At 53.8% G+C, this 25,782-nt stretch overlaps 1 protein-coding gene across 1 annotated transcript; it reads right to left on the bottom strand.

Moving 5' to 3' along the window:
• LOC133264070 (uncharacterized) lies at positions 1-23,458 on the bottom strand (the record flags this gene model as incomplete). The annotated part of the gene is made up of 9 exons (XM_061443972.1): positions 23,352-23,458; positions 21,668-21,764; positions 21,416-21,589; positions 18,775-18,897; positions 17,279-17,348; positions 14,563-14,735; positions 10,837-10,981; positions 1,010-1,124; positions 1-748 (listed from the first exon to the last, which is right to left on the bottom strand). Coding segments are annotated over exons 1-9 (1,743 nt in total), but the record flags the coding sequence as incomplete, so codon positions are not given.
• Between the last annotated feature and the right edge of the window lie 2,324 nt (positions 23,459-25,782).

Below are 25,782 nucleotides of genomic sequence, written 5' to 3'. Positions count from 1 at the left end.
CTGGATGGGATCCGCCTGGATGCTGGGATGCGGTTGGGATGCGGCTGGGATGCGGCCGGGATGCGGTCGGGATGCAGCTGGGATGCGGTCGGGATGCGGCTGGGATGAGGCTGGGATGCGGTCGGGATGTGGCCGGGATGCGGTCGGGATGCGGTCGGGATGCAGCTGGGATGCGGTCAGGATGCGGCTGGGATGCGGTCGGGATGCGGTTGGGATGCGGTCGGGATGCGGCTGGGATGCGGCTGGGATGCGGTCGGGATGCGGTCGGGATGCAGCAGGGATGCGGTCGGAATGCGGCTGGGATGTGGCCGGGATGCGGTCGGGATGCGGCTGGGATGCAGCAGGGATGCGGTCGGAATGCGGCTGGGATGTGGCCGGGATGCGGTCGGGATGCGGCTGGGATGCAGTCGGGATGCGGTCGGGATACGGTTGGGATGCGGCTGGGATGCGGTCGGGATGCGGCTGGGATGCGGTCGGGATGCGGTCGGGATATGGTTGGGATGCAGCTGGGATGCGGTCGGGATGCGGCTGGGATGCGGTCGGGATGCGGCCGGGATGCGGTCGGGATGCGGTCGGGATGCGGTCGGGATGCAGTTGGGATGCGGTCGGGATGCGGCTGGGATGTGGCTGGGATGCAGTCGGGATGCGGTCGGGATGCGGCCGGGATGCGGCCGGGATGTGGTCGGGATGCAGCTGGGATGCGGCTGGGATGCGGTCGGGATGCGGCTGGGATGCGGTCAGGATGCGGCTGGGATGCGGTCAGGATGCGGTCGGGATGCGGTCGGGATGCGGCTGGGATGCGGTCGGGATGCGGTCAGGGTGCAGTTGGGATGCGGCTGGGATGCGGTCGGGATGCAGCTGGGATGCGGCTGGGATGCGGTCGGGATGCGGTCGGGATGCGGCTGGGATGCAGTCGGGATGCGGCTGGGATGCAGTCGGGATGCGGTCGGGATGCGGTCAGGATGCAGTTGGGATGCGGCTGGGATGCAGTTGGGAGCACAGTGGGTACCGGCCTCGTCCCCCTGGGATCCATCTGGAAGAGGAAACGGGAATGCTGCTCCGGGATCCGGGAATGGCTTGGGAAAGGAGGGGGAAGCGGTTGGAGGGCTTGGACAGGAACATGCCTGAACATACATGAACATGCATGAACATGCATGAACACACATGTACATGCATGTATATACATGAACATGCATGTACATACATGAACACACATGGACATGCCTGAACATATAGGAACACACATGAACATTAACACACATGAAAACACATGTACACGCATGCACAAGCACATACATTAACATACACGAACACGCATGAACATACATGTACACACATGCACATACAAGTACATGCACGAACATGCATGAACATACATGAACACGCATGCACATACATGAACACACATGCACATACATGAACACACATGCACATACATGAACACGCATGCACAAACATGAACACGCATGCACATACATGAACACACATGCACAAACATGAACACGCATGCACATACATGAACATACACGCACATACAAGAACACACATGCACATACATGAACACACACGCACATACAAGAACACACATGCACATACATGAACACGCATGCACATACATGAACACGCATGCACATACATGAACACGCATGCACATACAAGAACACACATGCACATACATGAACATACATGCACATACAAGAACATACATGCACATACATGCACATGCATGAACACACGCACATACAAGCACATCCATGCAGGCCTGTGCACCCATGCACGCATGTAACCCCCCCTTGGAGCAGGCACATGTGTGCCCCCAGCATGTACATACATGTACATACATGTGTATGTGCATCTGTGCGCGTATGTACATGTGTGCATACGTGTGGATGTACATGCATGGACACACGCACACATGTACACGCTGTGCATACCCACACATGCATGTACATACATGAACATACGCACACATACATGTACATGCACGCACACACGTGTGTGTGCAAAAACACACGTGTACATACACACATGCATGTACATACACACGTGTACATACACACACGTGCACATACACACGTGTACATACACATGCATGTACATACACACACGTGTACATACACACACGTGCACATACACACACGTGTACATACACACGTGTACATACACATGCATGTACATACACACGTGTACATACACCCACGTGCACAGCCACGTGCACACCCTCCCGGTCACGTGACACCACACCCCCCCCCCCCCCGGCCGCTTCCCGGCAGGGGCGGGCCGAGTTCCCGCCAACGGCCCCGCGGTGGCGCCCGGACCCGCGCCCGGGGGAGGGGTCACGTGGCCGTAACGTGCGCACGTGGCTGTGCACGTGAGGGTGCGCACGTGTGTGTGTGTACACGTGTGTGTATGTATGTACACGTGTGTGTGTACACGTGTGTGTATGTATGTACACGTGTGTGTACACGTGTGTGTATGTATGTACACGTGTGTGTGTACACGTGTGTGTATGTATGTACACGTGTGTGTACACGTGTGTGTATGTATGTACACGTGTGTGTGTACACGTGTGTGTATGTATGTACACGTGTGTGTACACGTGTGTGTATGTATGTACACGTGTGTGTGTACACGTGTGTATGTATGTACACGTGTGTGTATGTACACGTGTGTGTATGTACACGTGTGTGTATGTATGTACACGTGTGTGTACACGTGTGTGTATGTATGTACACGTGTGTGTGTACACGTGTGTGTATGTATGTACACGTGTGTGTGTACACGTGTGTGTATGTATGTACACGTGTGTATGTACACGTGTGTGTATGTATGTACACGTGTGTGTGTACACGTGTGTATGTATGTACACGTGTGTGTATGTACACGTGTGTGTATGTACACGTGTGTGTATGTATGTACACGTGTGTGTACACGTGTGTGTATGTATGTACATGTGTGTGTATGTACATGTGTGTGTATGTACACGTGTGTGTATGTATGTACACGTGTGTGTACACGTGTGTGTATGTATGTACATGTGTGTGTATGTGCACGTGTGTGTATGTACACGCGTGTGTATGTATGTACACGTGTGTGTACACGTGTGTGTATGTATGTACACGTGTGTGTGTACACGTGTGTGTGTGTATGTACACGTGTGTGTATGTACACGTGTGTGTATGTATGTACACGTGTGTGTACACGTGTGTGTATGTATGTACACGTGTGTGTATGTACACGTGTGTGTATGTAGGTACACGTGTGTGTACACGTGTGTGTATGTATGTACACGTGTGTGTATGTATGTACACGTGTGTGTATGTATGTACACGTGTATGTACACGTGTGTGTATGTATGTACACGTGTGTGTATGTATGTACACGTGTGTGTATGTACACGTGTGTGTATGTACACGTGTGTGTATGTACACGTGTATGTACACGTGTGTGTATGTATGTACACGTGTGTGTACACGTGTGTGTATGTATGTACACGTGTGTGTATGTACACGTGTGTGTATGTATGTACACGTGTGTGTACACGTGTGTGTATGTATGTACATGTGTGTGTATGTACACGTGTGTGTATGTACACGTGTGTGTATGTACACGTGTGTGTATGTATGTACACGTGTGTGTACACGTGTGTGTATGTATGTACACGTGTATGTATGTACACGTGTGTGTACACGTGTGTGTATGTATGTACATGTGTGTGTATGTACACGTGTGTGTATGTACACGTGTATGTATGTACACGTGTGTGTACACGTGTGTGTACGTACACGTGTGTGTATGTATGTACACGTGTGTGTACACGTGTGTGTATGTACACGTGTGTGTATGTATGTACACGTGTGTGTATGTATGTACACGTGTGTGTACATACGTGTGTATGTATGTACACGTGTGTGTATGTATATACACGTGTGTATGTACACGTGTGTGCGTGTACACGTGTGTGTGGAGAAGGATGGATAAGGATGGAAAAGGAAGGAAAAGGATGGAGGGAGCAGGAGGGGAAACGAGGGAGAAGGAGGGAAAAGGAAGAAGGAGGATGGAAAACGATGGAAAAGGAGGAAAAAGATGGAAAACAAAGGAGGGAAAAGAGGGAAAAGGAAGGAAAAGGATGGAAAAGGAAGGAGAAAGAGGGGAAAGGAGGGAAAAGGAAGGAGAAGGATGGAAAAGGAGGGAGAAGGAGGGAGTAGGAGGGAAAAGAAGGGGAAAAGTAGGGAGAAGGATGGAAAAGGAAGGAGAAGGGGGGAGAAGGAGGGAAAAGGAAGGAAAAGGATGGAGAAGGAGGGAAAAGGATGGAAAAGGAGGGAGAAGGATGGGAAAGGATGGAAAAGGAAGGAAAAGGAAGGAAAAGGATGGAAAAGGATGGAGCAGGAGGGAGGAGGGGAAAACAAGGGAAAAGGAGGGAAAAGGATGGAAAAGGAGGGAGAGAGAAGGAGAAGGAGGGAAAAGAATGGAAAAGATGGAGAAGGAGGGAAAAGGAAGAAGGAGGATGGAAAACGATGGAAAAGGAGGGAAAAAGATGGAAAACGAAGGAGGGAAAAAGAGGGAAAAGGAAGGAAAAGCATGGAGAAGGAAGGAAAAGGAGGGAGGAGGAGGGAAAAGGAGGGAAAAGGAGGGAGAAAGAGGGGAAAGGATGGAAAAGGAGGGAGGAGGATGGGAAAAGGATGGAAAAGGAGGGAAAAGGAGGGAAAAGGAAGGAAAACGATGGAAAAGGAGGGAGGAGGATGGGAAAAGGAGGGAGGAGGATGGGAAAAGGATGGAAAAGGAGGGAAAAGGAGGGAGAAGGATGGGAAAGGATGGGAAAAGGAGGGAAAAGGAGGGAGAAGGGGGTAAAGGATGGGAAAGGATGGAAAAGGAAGGAGAATGAGGAAAAGGATGGAAAAGGAGAGAGAAGGATGGGAAAGGATGGGAAAAGGAGGGAAAAGGAGGGAGAAGGGGGGAAAAGGATGGGAAAAGGATGGAAAAGGAGGGAAAAGATGAGGGAAAGGATGGAAAAGGAGAGAGAGGATGGGAAAGGATGGGAAAAGGAGGGAGAAGGAAGGAAAAGGATGGAAAAGGAAGGAAAAAGAGGGAGAAGGAGGGAAAAGGAAGGAAAAGGAGGGAAAAGGAGGGGAAAGGATGAAAAAGGATGGAGAAGGTAGGAAAAGGATGGGAAAGGATGGAAAAGGGGAGAATGAGGGAAAAGGATGGAAAAGGAGAGAGAAGGATGGGAAAGGATGGAAAAGGAGGGAAAAGGAGGGAGAAGGAAGGAAAAGGATGGAAAAGGAAGGAGAAAGAGGGAGAAGGATGGAAAAGGAGGGAGGAGGAGGGAAAAGGAAGGAGAAGGAGGATAGGCCAGGATAAGGAGGGTGTTTTCCAAGGCCGCAGGCAGGGACCGGGCTCGTGCGGCTGGAGCAGCGGGAATGCCGGGCGGGAACAGGCGCCGGAGCCCATCCCGGAAGCGCAGGGTCGCCAGGGAACGAGCGGCATTCCAGAGGGAAATTCCCCATGGCCATTCCCATCGTTCCCAAGGATTCCCGCTTGGCTTGGAAGGGCCTCCCAAAGGAAAACTGCCGGGATTCCAGCTCTTGGGAATGCTGCTGAGCCGGCATGGAATGGGGATGCTCCATGGGGATGCTCCATAGGGATGCTCCTTAGGGATGCTCTATGGGGATGCTCCATAGGGATGCTCCATAGGGATGCTCTATGGGGGTGCTCCATGGGGGTGCTCCATGGGGGTGCTCCATGGGGGTGCTCCATAGGGATGTTCCATAGGGATGCTCCTTAGGGATGCTCCATGGGGATGCTCCATAGCGATGCTCCATAGGGATGCCCTATGGGGCTGCTCCATAGGGGTGTTCCATAGGGATGCTCCATAGGGATACTCCATAGGGATGCTCCATGGGGGTGCTCCATAGGGATGTTCCATAGGGATGCTCCTTAGGGATGTTCCATAGGGATGCTCCATAGGGATGTTCCATAGGGATGCTCCATGGGGATGCTCCATAGGGATGCTCCATAGCGATGCTCCATAGGGATGCCCTATGGGGGTGCTCCATAGGGGTGTTCCATAGGGATACTCCATAGGGATGCTCCATGGGGATGCTCCATAGGGGATGTTCCATAGGGGTGCTCCATAGGGATGCCCTATGGGGGTGCTCCATAGGGGTGTTCCATAGGGATGCTTCATAGGGATACTCCTTAGGGATTCTCCATAGGGATGCTCCATGGGGATGCTCCATAGGGATGCTCCATAGGGGTGCTCCATAGGGATGCTCCATGGGGGTGCTCCATAGGGATGCTCCATAGGGATGCTCTATGGGGGTGCTCCGTAGGGGTGCTCCATAGGGATTCTCCATAGGGATTCTCCATAGGGATGCTCCTTAGGGATGCTCCATGGGAATGTTCCCTAGGGATGCTCCATAGGGATGCTCCATGGGGATTCTCCATAGGGGTGCTCCATAGGGATGCTCCTTAGGGATGCTCCATAGGGATTCTCCATAGGGATGCTCCATGGGGATTCTCCATAGGGGTGCTCCATAGGGATGCTCCTTAGGGATGCTCCTTAGGGATTCTCCATAGGGGTGCTCCATAGGGATTCTCCATAGGGATACTCCACAGGGATGTTCCATATGGATGCTCCATAGGGATGCTCCATAGGGATGCTCCATGGGGATGCTCCACCCCCCTCATAGCCCAATCCCATCCCAGCGGGCCCCGAACACCATCCCAAACCATTCCCAAACCCTTCCCGTTCTCCCAGCTTCCCAAGGGCTTTCCCACCTCGGGAACGCCGGGATAAGAGCGGCTCCCATTCCCTGTGGCCATGAAGCGCCGGATCCGCGCTGGAATTCCTCCCTTCCCACCGGGAATGGGGCGATTCCCTCATTTATCCCGGGAATTCCCTCCCGATCCCATTGTTCCCCCCCACCCCCCCCATTCCCAAGCCGATCCCAAAGGGAGGGGGGGGGGGGGGGAATTCCCTGCTTACCGCGCTCCGAGGATACGGGGCTGTAGGGATCGGGAATGGCGGAGCCGGGATCCATGCGGGGGGGGGGGGGGGGTTGCGGAGCATCCGGATCCACCGGGATCCACCGGGATCCATCGGGAGCGTCCCGGGATCCCGGCCGCTTCCCGGCGCCACAGCGCCACCTAGCGGCGGGCGGCCCGCGGCGCCTCCCGGAGCGCGGGGAAGGGGACGCGGGGGGGGAGCGGAGGCCGGGGGGGAGCGGGGGGAGGCGGCGGGAGGCGCTGCTGGGGGCCGAGGCTTCGGGGCCTGCTCCGGTTCCTCCCCCTTAGGTGTCAATGGGGAGCGGGGCTAAACCCACCCCCCCCAAGAGGGAAAAGTGCTTCCCCACGGGGGGGTTTCCCATGGAATTCCTCACTTTTGGAATGCCGTCAGCAAGGATACGGGGTTCCGGCTTGGGTGGGATGGGGAACGGGAGGAAAAAGGGGGGGGGGTTGGCGGCAGCATTCCCAAGTTTTCCATCCCATGGCCGTGGGGGGCGGGGGGGGATAATTCCCATGGATATACAGAATTCCATTGGCAACGCCCATTTCCGCTTAAACCCCCCCAAAATAAAGGAAAAAAAAAGAGGGAGACCAGCCCCCGAAATTCCGTGTTTTCCCCTGGATTTGGGAATGTCGAACTCGTGGAAGGGGGTTGGAAACCCACCCGGCACAGGGCTGCCGGCCCCCTATCCCACGCAACGGCGCATCCCGAATGGAAGCCGCGATCCCAGTTCCGGGATACCGCCCCCCCCCTTCCTTTTCCCCCTTGGCAAAAGGCATGGAATTTTATTTACAAGGGCAGAGCGGATGGGGAAAAGTGGGGAATGGGAATATGGGGGGAGGGAGAGGGGGGGGGAACCAAAAAAAGCCGGGAATTCTCTTTGGGAATGGCGGTCGGCCTCCTCCGGGAGTGGGCGAATGGGGCTCAGTGGCTCTCCCCCTTCTTGCCCACTACCTGGAGGGAAGAGAGAAAGAGGGAGGGGGGCGGCTCTTCCGAAGGACGGAGGGAGGCGGCGTTCCGAGGGGCTGGAAAAGGCGGGAAGTGGGAGCGGCGGTGGCCGCCGTGCTTCGGGATGGAAGGGATGCTGCCGCCAGAGGGAAAAGCCTTGGGAAGCCCATTCCCAGCTCCCGGAGGTGAGCGGGGGACCGTCCAAGGCCACGCAAAGGCAAAGGGATGGCGGCGAGCCGAAGCGGATCCATCCCATAATGCCGCCTTGGGATGGGGCTGGATTCCAAAGGGATGCTCCCAAAATCCCATCCATCGCTTCCCAAAATCCCACTGAATGATTCCCAAAATCCCACCGATCGCTTCCAAAAATCCCATCGATCGCTTCCCAAAACCCCATCGATCGCATCCCACAATTCCATCCATTGCTTCCCAAAACCCCATCCATCGCTTCCCAAAATCCACTGAATGATTCCCAAAATCCCATCCATCACATCCCAAAATCCACCTCATCGCTTCCCAAAATCCCATCGATCTCTTCCCAAAACCCCATCCATCGCATCCCAAAACCCCATCGATCTCTTCCCAAAACCCCATCCATCGCATCCCAAAACCCCATCCCTTCCCAAAACCCCATCCATCTCTTCCCAAAACCCCATCGATCTCTTCCCAAAACCCCATCCATTGCATCCCAAAACCCCATCCATCGCATCCCAAAACCCCATCCATCGCATCCCAAAACCCCTCCGATCTCTTCCCAAAACCCCTCCGATCTCTTCCCAAAACCCCACCGATCTCTTCCCAAAACCCCATCCATCACATCCCAAAACCCCATCCATCTCTTCCCAAAACCCCATCCATCGCATCCCAAAACCCCATCGATCTCTCCCAAAACCCCATCCATCGCATCTCCAAAACCCCATCCATTGCATCCCAAAACCCCATCCATCTCTTCCCAAAACCCCATCCATCTCTTCCCAAAACCCCTCCGATCTCTTCCCAAAACCCCATCCATCGCATCCCAAAACCCCATCCATCGCATCCAAAACCCCATCCATTGCATCCCAAAATCCCATCCATCGCATCCCAAAACCCCATCCATCTCTTCCAAAACCCCTCCGATCTCTTCCCAAAACCCCATCCATCTCTTCCCAAAACCCCATCCATCTCTTCCCAAAACCCCATCCATCTCTTCCCAAAACCCCACCGATCTCTTCCCAAAATCCCATCCATCTCTTCCCAAAACCCCATCCATCGCATCCCAAAACCCCATCCATCGCATCCCAAAACCCTCCGATCTCTTCCCAAAACCCCATCCATCTCTTCCCAAAATCCCATCGATCTCTTCCCAAAACCCCATCCATCTCTTCCCAAAACCCCATCCATCGCATCCCAAAACCCTCCGATCTCTTCCCAAAACCCATCCATCTCTTCCCAAAATCCCATCGATCTCTTCCCAAAACCCCATCCATCGCATCCCAAAACCCCATCCATCGCATCCCAAAACCCCATCCATCTCTTCCCAAAACCCCTCCGATCTCTTCCCAAAACCCCTCCGATCTCTTCCCAAAACCCCATCCATCTCTTCCCAAAACCCCATCGATCTCTTCCCAAAACTCCATCCATCGCATCCCAAAACCCCATCCATCACATCCCAAAACCCCATCCATCGCATCCCAAAATCCCATCCATCGCATCCCAAAACCCCATCCATCGCATCCCAAAACCCCTCCGATCTCTTCCCAAAACCCCATCCATCGCATCCCAAAATCCCATCGATCTCTTCCCAAAACCCCATCCATCTCTTCCCAAAACCCCATCGATCTCTTCCCAAAACCCCTCCGATCTCTTCCCAAAATCCCATCCATCTCTTCCCAAAACCCCATCGATCTCTTCCCAAAACCCCATCCATCGCATCCCAAAACCCCATCGATCTCTTCCCAAAACCCCACCGATCTCTTCCCAAAACCCCATCCATCTCTTCCCAAAACCCCATCTCTTCCCAAAACCCCATCCATCTCTTCCCAAAACCCCATCCATCGCATCCCAAAAACCCCATCCATCTCTTCCCAAAACCCCATCCATCTCTTCCCAAAACCCCATCTCTTCCCAAAACCCCATCCATCTCTTCCCAAAACCCCATCGATCTCTTCCCAACCCCACCGATCTCTTCCCAAAACCCCATCCATCTCTTCCCAAAACCCCATCGATCTCTTCCCAAAACCCCATCGATCTCTTCCCAAAACCCCATCCATCGCATCCCAAAACCCCATCGATCTCTTCCCAAAACCCCACCGATCTCTTCCCAAAACCCCATCCATCTCTTCCCAAAACCCCATCTCTTCCCAAAACCCCATCCATCTCTTCCCAAAACCCCATCCATCTCTTCCCAAAACCCCACCGATCTCTTCCCAAAACCCCATCCATCGCATCCCAAAACCCCATCCATCTCTTCCCAAAAACCCTATCCATCTCTTCCCAAAACCCCATCCATCGCATCCCAAAACCCCATCCATCGCATCCCAAACCCCATCCATCGCATCCCAAAACCCCATCCATCGCATCCCAAAACCCCATCCATCGCATCCCAAAACCCCCATCCATCTCTTCCCAAAACCCCATCCATCTCTTCCCAAAACCCCATCCATCTCTTCCCAAAACCCCATCCATCTCTTCCCAAAACCCTATCCATCTCTTCCCAAAACCCCATCCATCGCATCCCAAAACCCCATCCATCGCATCCCAAAACCCATCCATCGCATCCCAAAACCCCTCCGATCTCTTCCCAAAACCCTCCGATCTCTTCCCTCTTCCGTCCCCTTCGGCGCCCGCCCGGCCGGCGCTGAACGCGGGGGGTGTCGGCGCGTCCGGGCGTTCCCAACGTTGGGAAAAGCCGGGAATGGGATCGGGATGGGGACTCACGCGCTTGAAGTCGTTCATGTTGGTGGCCTGCACGGGCGTGCCGATGAAGGTGAAGTAGGTGACGCGGGTCGTGGCCTCGGCGCCGTGGTTGGACTGCACAAAGAGCTGCGGGGAGGGGGGAAGAGAAGAGAGGGATCGGCGTTCCGGGGGGAAGGAATGACGGAGGAGAGCGGCATGCCAGGTTTATGGAATCCTGGGATAGCATTCCAGGTTTATGGAATCATAGGATAACATTCCAGGTTTATGGAATCGTGGAAGAGATCAGCGTTCCGGGGGGAAGGAATGATGGAAGAGAGCGGCATGCCAGGTTTATGGAATCCTGGGATAGCATTCCAGGTTTATGGAATCATGGGAGAGCATTGCAGGTTTATGGAATCGTGGAAGAGAAGGGCATTCCAGGTTTATGGAATCGTGGAAGAGAGCAGCATTCCAGGTTTATGGAATCCTGGGATAGCATTCCAGGTTTATGGAATCATGGAAGAGAGCGGCATTCCAGGTTTATGGAATCCTGGGATAGCATTCCAGGTTTATGGAATCCTGGGATAGCATTGCAGGTTTATGGAATCATGGAAGAGAAGGGCATTCCAGGTTTATGGAATCCTGGGATAGCATTGCAGGTTTATGGAATCATGGAAGAGAGCAGCATTCCAGGTTTATGGAATCCTGGGATAGCATTCCAGGTTTATGGAATCATAGGATAACATTCCATGTTTATGGAATCATGGAAGAGATCAGCGTTCCGGGGGGGAAGGAATGATGGAAGAAAGCGGCATGCCAGGTTTATGGAATCCTGGGATAGCATTCCAGCTTTATGGAATCATAGGATAACATTCCATGTTTATGGAATCGTGGAAGAGATCAGCGTTCCGGGGGGAAGGAATGATGGAAGAGAGCGGCATGCCAGGTTTATGGAATCCCGGGATAGCATTCCAGGTTTATGGAATCCTGGGATAGCATTGCAGGTTTATGGAATCGTGGAAGAGAAGGGCATTACAGGTTTATGGAATCGTGGAAGAGAGCAGCATTCCAGGTTTATGGAATCCTGGGATAGCATTCCAGGTTTATGGAATCCTGGGATAGCATTGCAGGTTTATGGAATCATAGGATAACATTCCATGTTTATGGAATCGTGGAAGAGATCAGCGTTCCGGGGGGAAGGAATGATGGAAGAGAGCGGCATTCCAGGTTTACGGAATCCTGGGATAGCATTGCAGGTTTATGGAATCCTGGGATAGCATTGCAGGTTTATGGAATCATGGGAGAGCATTGCAGGTTTATGGAATCGTGGAAGAGAAGGGCATTCCAGGTTTATGGAATCCTGGGATAGTATTCCATGTTTATAGAATCATGGAAGAGAGCAGCATTCCAGGTTTATGGAATCCTGGGATAGCATTCCAGGTTTATGGAATCCTGGGATAGCATTCCAGGTTTATGGAATCATAGGATAACATTCCATGTTTATGGAATCGTGGCAGAGATCAGCGTTCCGGGGGGAAGGAATGATGGAAGAGAGCGGCATTCCAGGTTTATGGAATCATGGGATAGCATTCCAGGTTTATGGAATCCTGGGATAGCATTGCAGGTTTATGGAATCATGGAAGAGAAGGGCATTCCAGGTTTATGGAATCGTGGAAGAGAAGGGCATTCCAGGTCTATGGAATCCTGGGATAGCATTCCATGTTTATGGAATCCTGGGATAGCATTCCAGGTTTATGGAATCATAGGATAACATTCCATGTTTATGGAATCGTGGAAGAGATCAGCGTTCCGGGGGGAAGGAATGACAGAAGAGAGCGGCATTCCAGGTTTATGGAATCACAGAAGAGCATTCCAGGGTTTATAGAATCATGGAAAGAGTATTCCATGTTTATGGAATCATGGAAGAGAGCGGCATTCCATGTTTATGGAATCATGGGATAGCATTCCATGTTTAAGGAATGACGGAATAGATCAGCATTCCACATTTAAGGGATCATGGGATAGCATTCCATGTTTAAACACTCGTGGAATATATCAGCATTCCATATTGAAAGGATCAGGGGATAGCATTCCATGTTTAAGGAAGGATGGAATAGATCAGAATTCCATATTTATGGAATCATGGGACAGCATTCCGCATTTAAGGAATCATGCAAGAGATGAGCATTCCGTATTTATGGAATCATGGGATAGCATTCCATGTTTAAAGAATGACGCAATAGATCAGCATTCCGCACTGAAGAAATCATGGAACAGCTCAGCATTCCATGTTTAAGGAATCATGGGATAGCATTCCATGTTTAAGGAATGATGGAACAAATCAGCATTCCATATTTAAGGAATCACGGGATAGCATTCCGCATTTAAGGAATGACGGAATAGATCAGCATTCCATGTTTATGGAATCATGGGATAGCATTCCATGTTTAAGGAATGACGGAATAGATCAGCATTCCATCTTTCTGGAATCATGGGACAGCATTCTGCATTTAAGGAATCATGGAAGAGATGAGCATTCCATATTTATGGAATCATAGAATAGCATTCCACGTTTAAGGAATGACGGAACAGCTCAGCATTCCATCTTTCTGGAATCACGGGATAGCATTCCACGTTTAAGGAACGACGGAACAGCTCAGCATTCCACGTTTCTGGAATCACAGGATAGCATTCCACGTTTAAGGAATGACGGAACAGCTCAGCATTCCATCTTTCTGGAATCACGGGATAGCATTCCACGTTTAAGAAATGACGGAATAGATCAGCATTCCATATTTAAGGAATCATGGGACAGCATTCCGCATTTAAGGAATCATGGAAGAGATGAGCATTCCATGTTTATGGAATCATGGAATAGCATCCCACGTTTAAGGAATGACGAAAGAGATCAGCATTCCATGTTTATGGAATCATGGAATAGCATTCCACGTTTAAGGAATGACGGAACAGCTCAGCATTCCACGTTTCTGGAATCACGGGATAGCATTCCATGTTTAAGGAATGACGGAACAGCTCAGCATTCCATCTTTCTGGAATCACGGGATAGCATTCCACGTTTAAGGAATGACGGAATAGATCAGCATTCCATATTTAAGGAATCATGGGACAGCATTCTGCATTTAAGGAATCATGGAAGAGATGAGCATTCCATGTTTAAGGAATCATGGAATAGCATCCCACGTTTAAGGAATGACGAAAGAGATCAGCATTCCATGTTTATGGAATCATGGGATAGCATTCCATGTTTAAGGAATGACGGAACAGCTCAGCATTCCACGTTTCTGGAATCACGGGATAGCATTCCATGTTTAAGGAATGACGGAACAGCTCAGCATTCCACGTTTCTGGAATCACGGGATAGCATTCCACGTTTAAGGAATGACGGAATAGATCAGCATTCCATGTTTAAGGAATGACGGGACAGCATTCCGCATTTAAGGAATCATGGAAGAGATGAGCATTCCATATTTATGGAATCATAGAATAGCATTCCACGTTTAAGGAATGACGGAACAGCTCAGCATTCCACGTTTCTGGAATCACGGGATAGCATTCCACACTTAAGGAACGACGGAACAGCTCAGCATTCCGCGCAGACACAACGAGGGCCGCGACGCTCCCTTCTCCCTCCCAAGCTGCCGCGGAGAGCAGGCCACGGCAGGGCGGCGGCATTCCCGAGGCCGGGAATGGCGGGCAGGGGCACTCACGGTGACGCTGTTGACGTTCTGGAACTTGACGTAGCGCAGCGGGATGCTCCCGGCCTCGCGGATGTCCTCGGGGCTCAGCTCCAGCGCCTGCGTGGGTTCGCTCCGCTCCGCTTCCGCAAAGTCCATGGAGCGCGGCAGGTTGATGAAGAGCTTCACGGATTTGGGGCCTTGGCCTGGGATGCGATGGGATGGGATAACGGGAACGGAGCCGTGCTCCCAAGGGAATGACCCCAACCCCTAACACACAAAGCCAACCCCGAAGCACTGACCCCAACCCTAAAGCCTAACCCCAAAGTCGAACCCTAAGCCCGAAACCCGAACCTCAAGCCATAACCCCTAACGCTAACATCGAACCTTAACCCATAACCATACACCCTACCACCAACCCCAAACCCTAACCCACAGCCTAACCCCCAACCCGTAACACTAACCCCAACCCTAACCCCCAAACCGAACAGCAACGCCAACCCCAAGCCGTTAACCCTAACCCAACCCCTAACCCTTAACCCCAAACTCTAACCCTAACCACAACCCTAACCCCAAGCCATAACCCCTAACCCTAACACCTAACGTTAACCCATAACCCCAACCCTAACCCCAACCCTAACCCCTAACCCCCAACCCTAACCGCAACGGCAAACCCAAGCCGTAACCCCCAACCCCTAACCTAAACCCAACCCCTAACACCTGACCCCAACCATAACCCTAACCCCTAACCCCAACACTGACCCCAAACCCAAACCCTAACCCCAACCCTAAACCCCCAACCCCTAACCCCAACCCCTAACCCAAGCTGTAACCCATTACCCCAACACCTCACTTTAACCCATAACCCCAACCATAACCACACCCCCTAACCAAACCCCCTAAACCCAAACCCACCCCTAAACCCCTAACCCCAACCCTAACCACACACCCTAATGCAACCCCCTAACCCCAACCCCTAACACCAACAGCTAAAACCTAACCACTAACCCCAAAACCTACCCCAAACCCCAACCCTAACTCTAACATGAACCCTAACCCCAACACTTACCCCTAACCCAAACCCTAATCCCAACCCTAACTCTAACCTAAACCCTAACCCAAACCCTAACCCCTAACCATAACCCTCAACCCTAACCCGTATTCCTAACCCCTACACCAAACGCTAACCCCTAACCCCAACCTTAACTCTAACCTAAACCCTAACCCAAACCCTAGGCCCCTAACCATAACAATCACCCCTAAACCCATTCCTAACCCCTTACCCAAACCCTAACCCCAACCCCTAACCCCAACCCTAACCCATAACACTAACCACAACCCCTAGCCCCTAACCATAACCCCCCAACCCTAACCCCTATTCCTAACCCCTAACCCAAACCCTAACCCCTAACCCAAACCCCTAAACCTAACCCAAACCCTAACCCCTAACCATAACCCCCAACCCTAACCCCTCTTCCTAACCCCTAACCCAAACGCTAACCCCTAACCCCAACCTTAACTCTAACCTAAACCCTAACCCAAACCCTACCCCTAACCATAACCCTCAACCCTAACCCCTATTCCTAACCCCTAACCCAAACGCTAACCCCTAACCCAAATCCCTAACCCCAACCCTAACTCCTAACCTAAACCCTAACCCAAACCCTAGCCCCTAACCATAACCCTCAACCCTAACCCCTATTCCTAACCCCTAACCCAAACGCTAACCCCTAACCCCAACCCTAACTCTAACCTAAAACCTAACCCAAACCCTAGCCCCTAACCATAACCCTCAACCCTAACCCCTATTCCTAACCCCTAACTCAAACGCTAACCCCTAACCCAACCCTAACTCTAACCTAAACCCTAACCCAAACCCTAGCCCCAACCATAACCCTCAACCCTAACCCCTATTACTAACCCCTAACCCAAACCCTAACCCCAACCCCTAACCCCTAACGCCAACCCTAACTCTAACCAGAAATCTAACCCAAACCCTAACCCCTAACCATAACACCTAACCCCAACCCCTAAGCCCTAACCCCAACCCCTATTCCTAACCATTACCCAACCCCTAACCCAAACTCTAACCCATAACCCCTAACCCAACCCCTAACCCCAACCCCTAAGCCCTAACCCCAACCCTAACCCCTAACCCAAACCCAAACCCCTAACCCAAACTGTAACCCATAACCCCTAACCCAAACCAAACCCCTAACCCCAACCCCTAACCCCTAACCCCAACCCCTATTCCTAACCCCTAACCCAAACTCTAACCCATAACCCCTAACCCCAACCCCTAACCCTAACCCCAACCCCTATTCCTAACCCCTAACCCAAACTCTAACCCATAACCCCTAACCCCAACCCCTAACCCCTAACCCCAACCCCTATTCCTAACCCCTAACCCAAACTCTAACCCATAACCCCTAACCCCTAACCCAACCCCTAACCCCAACCCTAACCCCTAACCCAAACTCTAACCCATAACCCCTAACCCCTAACCCAACCCCTAACCCAACCCCTAACCCCAACCCCTAACCCCTAATCCCAACCCCTAACCCCTAACCCCAACCCCTAACCCCAACCCCCTAACCCCTAACCCAACCCCTAACCCCAACCCCTAACCCCTAACCCCAACCCTAACCCCTAACCCCAACCCCTAACCCTAACCCTAACCCCTAACCCCAACCCCAACCCTCACCCCTATCCCAAGGGATTCTCCCATTGGGAATTGCCGCCCGCTCACCGTTATCCGGCCCTTGGAATTTCATGGAGTACAGCTTGACGGGCTGGCTGAAGGCCACGGTCATGAGGAGCTGGGGGGGAGAGGAGGAAAGGCTCCTGAATCCAGCGGCATTCCAGAGGGATACGCGCCGGGAGCCAGGGGACAAACCCTTGGAAGCACCCGGAGGCCCAATGGACAAGGGAAGCATGCGGCATTCCCAACGCGCTCCTTCTCCCTATGGAAGCGCGCGGCATTCCCAACGCGCTCCTTTCCCTATGGAAGCACTCGGCATTCCCAACGCGCTCCTTTTCCCTATGGAAGCGCGCGGCATTCCCAACGCGCTCCTTTCCCATTGGGAATCATACAGCACTCCCAACACGCTCCATTCCCTATGGAAGCCATCGGCATTCCCAACGCACTCCGTTCCCTATGGAACCACGCGGCATTCCCAGCGCGCTCCTTTCCCATTGGGAATCATGCGGCATTCCCAACGCACTCCTTTCCCATTGAGAAGCACGCTGCATTCCCATTGGGAATCACGTGGCACTCCCAACGCGCTCCATTCCCTATGGAAGCCATCGGCACTCCCAACGCGCTCCGTTCCCTATGGGAGCCATCGGCATTCCCAATGCGCTCCGTTCCCTATGGAACCACGCGGCATTCCCAACGTGCTCCTTTCCCATTGGGAACCACGCGGCATTCCCATTGGGAATCACGCGGCACTCCCAACACGCTCCATTCCCTACGGAAGCCATCGGCACTCCCAACACGCTCCGTTCCCTACGGAAGCCATCGGCACTCCCAATGCGCTCCGTTCCCTATGGAAGCCATCGGCATTCCCAACGTGCTCCTTTCCCATTGGGAATCATACAGCACTCCCAACATGCTCCATTCCCTATGGAAGCCATCGGAATTCCCAACGCGCTCCGTTCCCTATGGAACCACGCGGCATTCCCAACACACTCCTTTCCCATTGGGAATCATGCGGCATTCCCAGCGTGCTCCTTTCCCATTGAGAAGCACGCGGCATTCCCATTGGGAATCACGCGGCACTCCCAACACGCTCCGTTCCCTACGGAAGCCATCGGCACTCCCAATGCGCTCCATTCCATACGGAAGCCATCGGCACTCCCAATGCGCTCCGTTCCCTATGGAAGCCATCGGCATTCCCAACGTGCTCCTTTCCCATTGGGAATCATACAGCACTCCCAACATGCTCCATTCCCTATGGAAGCCATCGGCATTCCCAATGCGCTCCGTTCCCTATGGAACCACGCGGCATTCCCAACGCACTCCTTTCCCATTGGGAATCATGCGGCATTCCCAGCGTGCTCCTTTCCCATTGAGAAGCACGCGGCATTCCCATTGGGAATCACGCGGCACTCCCAACACGCTCCGTTCCCTACGGAAGCCATCGGCACTCCCAATGCGCTCCATTCCATACGGAAGCCATCGGCATTCCCAACGCGCTCCGTTCCCTACGGAAGCCGCCGGCATTCCCAACGCCATTCCCGGACCTGCTCGTCGCAGTCGGATTCCAGGTAGGAAGCGTCCTTCCGGAGGCAGTTCTCGAAGCCGTGCTCGTCGCTCTCGTTGAGGCACTCGCAGCCCGCTCGGTTCACGAAGGGCAGCAAATCCATCTGGGAAAGGGGGCGGGAAGCGGGAATGGCAGGGATACAGGGCGCCAGAGGGATGGGAATTGCATGGGGGGGGGGGCATTGAATCCCAGGAGTGCTTTGGGTGGGAGGGAAGGGATGGTCCCTGCATCCCATTGGGAATGGTCCCTGCATCCCATTGGGAATGGTTCCTGCATCCCATTGGGAATGGTTCCTGCATCCCATTGGGAATGGTCCCTGCATCCCATTGGGAATGGTTCCTGCATCCCATTGGGAATGGTCCCTGCATCCCATTGGGAATGGTCCCTGCATCCCAAAGGGAATGGTCCCTGCGTCCCATAGGGAATGGTTCCTGCATCCCATTGGGAATGGTCTCTGTGTCCCATTGGGAATGGTCCCTGCATCCCAAAGGGAATGGTCCCTGCGTCCCATTGGGAATGGTCCCTGCGTCCCAAAGGGAATGGTCCCTGCGTCCCAAAGGGAATGGTCCCTGCATCCCATTGGGAATGATCCCTCCATCCCATTGGGAATGGTCCCTGCGTCCCATTGGGAATGGTCCCTGCGTCCCAAAGGGAATGGTCCCTGCGTCCCATAGGGAATGGTTCCTGCATCCCATTGGGAATGGTCCCTGCGTCCCAAAGGGAATGGTCCCTGCATCCCATTGGGAATGGTCCCTCTGTCCCATAGGGAATGGTCTCTGTGTCCTATAGGGAATGATCTCTGTGTCCCATTGGGAATGGTCCCTGCATCCCAAAGGGAATGGTCCCTGCATCCCATTGGGAATGGTCCCTGCATCCCATTGGGAATGGTCCCTGCGTCCCATTGGGAATGGTCCCTGCATCCCAAAGGGAATGGTCCCTGCGTCCCATAGGGAATGGTTCCTGCATCCCATTGGGAATGGTCTCTGTGTCCCATTGGGAATGGTCCCTGCATCCCAAAGGGAATGGTCCCTGCATCCCAAAGGGAATGGTCCCTGCATCCCATTGGGAATGGTTCCTGCATCCCATTGGCAATGGTCCCTGCATCCCATTGGGAATGGTCCCTGCATCCCAAAGGGAATGGTCCCTGCATCCCATTGGGAATGGTCCCTGCATCCCATAGGGAATGATTCCTGCGTCCCATAGGGAATGGTCTCTGTGTCCTATAGGGAATGATCTCTGTGTCCCATTGGGAATGGTCCCTGCATCCCAAAGGGAATGGTCCCTGCATCCCATTGGGAATGGTCCCTGCGTCCCAAAGGGAATGGTCCCTGTGTCCCATAGGGAATGATCCCTGCGTCCCATTGGGAATGGTCCCTGCGTGCCATAAGGAATGATCCCTGCATCCCATTGGGAATGGTCCCTGCGTCCCATTGGGAATGATCCCTGCATCCCAAAGGGAATGGTCCCTCTGTCCCATTGGGAATGGTTCCTGCATCCCAAAGGGAATGGTCCCTGCATCCCATTGGGAATGGTCCCTGCGTCCCAAAGGGAATGGTCCCTGCATCCCAAAGGGAATGGTCCCTGCATCCCAAAGGGAATGGTCCCTGCATCCCATTGGGAATGGTCCCTCTGTCCCATAGGGAATGGTCTCTGTGTCCCATTGGGAATGGTCCCTGCGTCCCATTGGGAATGGTCCCTGCATCCCATTGGGAATGGTCCCTGCGTCCCATTGGGAATGGTCCCTGCGTCCCAAAGGGAATGGTCCCTCTGTCCCATAGGGAATGGTCTCTGTGTCCTATAGGGAATGATCTCTGTGTCCCATTGGGAATGGTCCCTGCATCCCATTGGGAATGGTCCCTGCGTCCCATTGGGAATGGTCCCTGCGTCCCATTGGGAATGGTCCCTGCGTCCCAAAGGGAATGGTCCCTGTGTCCCATAGGGGAATGATCCCTGCGTCCCATTGGGAATGGTCCCTGCGTCCCATTGGGAATGGTCCCTGCATCCCATTGGGAATGGTCCCTGCGTCCCATTGGGAATGGTCCCTGCATCTCAAAGGGAATGGTCCCTGCATCCCATTGGGAATGGCCCCTGCGTCCCAAAGGGAATGGTCCCTCTGTCCCATAGGGAATGGTCTCTGTGTCCTATAGGGAATGATCTCTGTGTCCCATTGGGAATGGTCCCTGCATCCCAAAGGGAATGGTCCCTGCATCCCATTGGGAATGATCCCTCCATCCCATTGGGAATGGTCCCTGCGTCCCAAAGGGAATGGTCCCTGCATCCCATTGGGAATGATCTCTCCATCCCATAGGGAATGATGCCTCCATCCCATACGGAACGCTCCCTCATCCCATACGGAATCACTCCTCCATCCCATAGGGAATCACCCCGCCATCCCATGGGGAATCACCCCTCTATCCTATAGGAAATGCTCCCTCCATCCCATAGGGAACGCTCCCTCCATCCCATAGGGAATCACCCCTCCATCCCATAGGGAACGCTCCCTCCATCCCATAGGGAATCACCCCTCCATCCCATAGGGAACGACGCTTCCATCCCATAAGGAATCACCCCTCCACCCCCCCCCTCCCCCATCAGAATTCCTTTGGGAAGCGCCTCCGTACGTATCCCTTGGGAATATCGGCGGCCTCGCCGTTGCCGGCCTCGTTCTCCAGGTGCTGCTTTATCTTCTCCTCCAATCCCATGGGATCGGCTCCCTGGTACTGATCCACGCGGACTTTATTCCGGAAGAACAGGAACGTCGGCGTGGCCGCGATGTTGTTGCTGGCCGCCGTTCCCTAGGGATGAAGGGATCCTTATGGAATTCCGGAGGTGGGGGGGGTGTTTTCCCAGCCTTTTCCCAACGGAATTCCCACCTGGCACTGGTGCACGTCCACCTCCAGGAACGCCGCCTGCGGGTACTTGGTGCTCAGGGAGCTGAAGGCCGGCGCTATCCTGAGGCAGGGCCCGCAGCTGCGGGCGCAAGGCACGGATCCGTCGGGATGATCCCATTGGGAATGATCCCGTTGGGAATGATCCCTGCATCCCATTGGGAATGCTCCCTGCGTCCCATGGGATCAGCCCCGTAGGGGATTTGCCACGCTAAGGGGTTCGGAGCTGGACGCAACGGCCCCGTTTGGGGCTGGAAGCGGCCATTCCAAGCGGGAATTCTATGGGGAAGGGGGAAGGGGGGGGGTCCTTCCCGGGCTCTTCCAGCCGGGAATGGCGTGGATCCATGGACCAAGGCACGGAACCCAGCCCAGTGGGATCAATGGCGGCAGCCCCTCCGGCTCCGGGCTGCCTCCAAGCCCCATATCCCATATCCCACACCCCATATCCCGTATCATATATCCCATATCCCATACCCTGTATCATATATCCCATATCCCATACCCCATATCCCATGCATCCCATATCCCATATTCCATACCCTGTATCCTGTATCCCCCCATACCCCGTATCCCATACCCCATATCCCATACATCCCATATCCCATATCATATATCCCATATCCCACACTCCATACCCCATACCACATATATCCCATATCCCATACCCCATATCCCGTATCATATATCCCATATCCCGTACCCCGTATCCCATATCCCATACCTCATACCCTATATCCCATACCCCGTATCCTGCATCATATATCCCACACCCCATACCCCATATCCCATACCCTATATCCCACACCCCATATACCATACACCATACCCCATACATCCCATATCCTGTACCCCATATCCCATACATCCCATATCCCATACATCCCATATCCCATACCCCATACCCCATATCCCATATCCCATATCCCACACCCCATACCCCACACCCCATATCCCATACCCCATACATCCCATACCCCATATCCCATACCCCGTATCCCATACCATATATCCTGTATCCCACACTCCATACTCCATACCCCATACCACATATATCCCATACCCCATATCCCGTATCATATATCCCATATCCCATACCGCATATCCCATACCCCATATCCCATACCCCATACATCCCATACCCCGTACCCCATACATCACATATCCCATATCATATATCCCATATCCCACACCCCATATCCCATACCCCATATCCCGTATCCCACACCCCATATCCCGTACCCCATATCCCATACATCCCATATCCCATACATCCTACATCCCATACCTCATATCCCATATCATATATCCCATACCCCATATCCCACATCCCATATGCCATACCACATATATCCCATATCCCACATCCCATACCACATATATCCCATATCCCATACCCCATATCCCACACCCCATATGCCATACCCCATACCACATATATCCCATACCCACCATCCCATACCACATATATCCCATATCCAACATCCCATACCACATATATCCCATATCCCATACCACATATCCCATATCCTATATCCCATACTCCATATATCCCATATCCTACACCCCGTACCCCATACCCCATATCCCATACCCCGTATCCCACATCCCACCCCCCATATCCCCCCATTCCCGGTTCTATTCCCTCAGGGCCCGCTCCGGGCCCGCTCACCCGCGCATGGTGAACTTGACCACGGCCAAGCGGGAGCCGGCGGCGCCCAGCTCCGGCTGGAACTCGGCGTCGTTGCCGATCACCTTCACCCCCCCCATGGCGCCGGGGCCGCGGGAGGAGGCGGCGGCGGAGGAGGAGGAGGAGGAGGAGGAGGAGGAGGAAGCGGCACCGGCACCGGGACCGGGACCGGCGGCGGAGGGACCCGGCGCGATCTGCAGCGTCACGGCCGGAAGCGGAGCCCCGGCATGCACCGCGCGGCGCAGGCGCCGCTGGCGGCGGTGTCGCCATTTTGGGTGAGGGCAAAAAGGAGCCGGCGGACATTTTAGGTAAGGGCAATGGGGCGGTCGCCATTTTGGGTGAGGGCAAAAAGGAGCCGGCGGACATTTTAGGTAAGGGCAATGGGGAGGGTGGTGGCTCTGTCGCCAGTTTGGGTGAGGGCGAAAGGAGCGGCGGACATTTAGGTAAGGGCAAAAAGGAGAGGAGTTGGCTCTGTCGCCATTTTGGGTGAGGCAAAAGGAGCCGGCGGACATTTTAGGTAAGGGCAATGGGGAGGGGGGTGGCTCTGTCGCCAGTTTGGGTGAGGGCGAAAGGAGCGGCGGACATTTTAGGTAAGGGCAATGGGCGGTCGCCATTTTGGGTAAGGGCAAAAAGGAGCCGGCGGACATTTAGGTAAGGGCATGGGGAAGGTGGTGGCTCTGTCGCCAGTTTGGGTGAGGGCGAAAGGAGCCGGCGGACATTTTAGGTAAGGGCAAAAAGGAGAGGAGTTGGCTCTGTCGCCATTTTGGGTGAGGGCAAAGGGAGCCGGCGGACATTTTAGGTAAGGGCAAAAAGGAGAGGAGTTGGCTCTGTCGCCATTTTGGGTGAGGGCAAAAGGAGCCGGCGGACATTTTAGGTAAGGGCAATGGGGAGGGGGGGTGGCTCTGTCGCCAGTTTGGGTGAGGGCGAAGGAGCGGCGGACATTTTAGGTAAGGGCAATGGGGCGGTCGCCATTTTGGGTGAGGGCAAAAAGGAGCCGGCGGACATTTTAGGTAAGGGCAATGGGGAGGGGGGTGGCTCTGTCGCCAGTTTGGGTGAGGGCGAAAGGAGCCGGCGGACATTTTAGGTAAGGGCAAAAAGGAGAGGAGTTGGCTCTGTCGCCATTTTGGGTGAGGGCAAAGGGAGCCGGCGGACATTTTAGGTAAGGGCAATGGGGAGGGGGGTGGCTCTGTCGCCAGTTTGGGTGAGGGCGAAAGAGCGGCGGACATTTTAGGTAAGGGCAATGGGGCGGTCGCCATTTTGGGTGAGGGCAAAAAGGAGCCGGCGGACATTTTAGGTAAGGGCAATGGGGAGGGTGGTGGCTCTGTCGCCATTTTGGGTGAGGGCGAAAGGAGCGGCGGACATTTTAGGTAAGGGCAATGGGGCGGTCGCCATTTTGGGTGAGGGCAAAAGGAGCCGGCGGACATTTTAGGTAAGGGCAATGGGGAGGGGGGTGGCTCTGTCGCCAGTTTGGGTGAGGGCGAAAGGAGCGGCGGACATTTTAGGTAAGGGCAAAAAGGAAAGGAGTTGGCTCTGTCGCCATTTTGGGTGAGGGCAAAGGGAGCCGGCGGACATTTTAGGTAAGGGCAATGGGGAGGGTGGTGGCTCTGTCGCCAGTTTGGGTGAGGGCGAAAGGAGCGGCGGACATTTTAGGTAAGGGCAATGGGGCGGTCGCCATTTTGGGTGAGGGCAAAAAGGAGCCGGCGGACATTTTAGGTAAGGGCAATGGGGAGGGTGGTGGCTCTGTCGCCAGTTTGGGTGAGGGCGAAAGGAGCGGCGGACATTTTAGGTAAGGGCAAAAAGGAGAGGAGTTGGCTCTGTCGCCATTTTGGGTGAGGGCAAAGGGAGCCGGCGGACATTTTACGTAAGGGCAATGGGGGCGGTCGCCATTTTGGGTGAGGGCAAAAGGAGGCCGGCGGACATTTTAGGTAAGGGCAATGGGGAGGGTGGTGGCTCTGTCGCCAGTTTGGGTGAGGGCGAAAGGAGCGGCGGACATTTTAGGTAAGGGCAAAAAGGAGAGGCGTTGGCTCTGTCGCCATTTTGGGTGGGGCAAAGGGAGCCGGGGACATTTTACGTAAGGGCAATTGATTTTGGGTGAGGGCAAAGGGCCGACATTAAGGGCAAAAACGGCGGGGGGGGGTGGGGGTGGGGTTGGCCTCTGTCGCCATTTTGGGTGAGGGCAAAAGGAAGCCGGCGGACATTTTACGGTAAGGGCCAATGGGGCGGTCGCCCATTTTGGGTGAGGGCAAACGGTCGCCATTTTGGGTGAGGGCAAAGGAAGCGGCGGACATTTTAGGTAAGGGCAAACGGGGGGGAGAGCTGCCATTTTGGGTGAGGGCTAAAGGAGCTGGCGGACATTTTAGGTAAGGGCAAAAAGGAGAGGGGTTGGCTCTGTGGCCATTTTGAGTAAGGGCAA

Source organism: Pezoporus flaviventris, unplaced genomic scaffold (assembly GCF_033815535.1).
Source record: "Pezoporus flaviventris isolate CSIRO_AGI_PZ_B2104156 unplaced genomic scaffold, CSIRO_AGI_Pfla_v1 ptg000590l, whole genome shotgun sequence".
NCBI classification, from domain to species: Eukaryota; Metazoa; Chordata; class Aves; order Psittaciformes; family Psittacidae; genus Pezoporus; species Pezoporus flaviventris.
The sequence above is the reverse complement of the archived record's forward strand: the minus strand, read 5'-3'. Positions and strand labels throughout refer to the sequence as shown.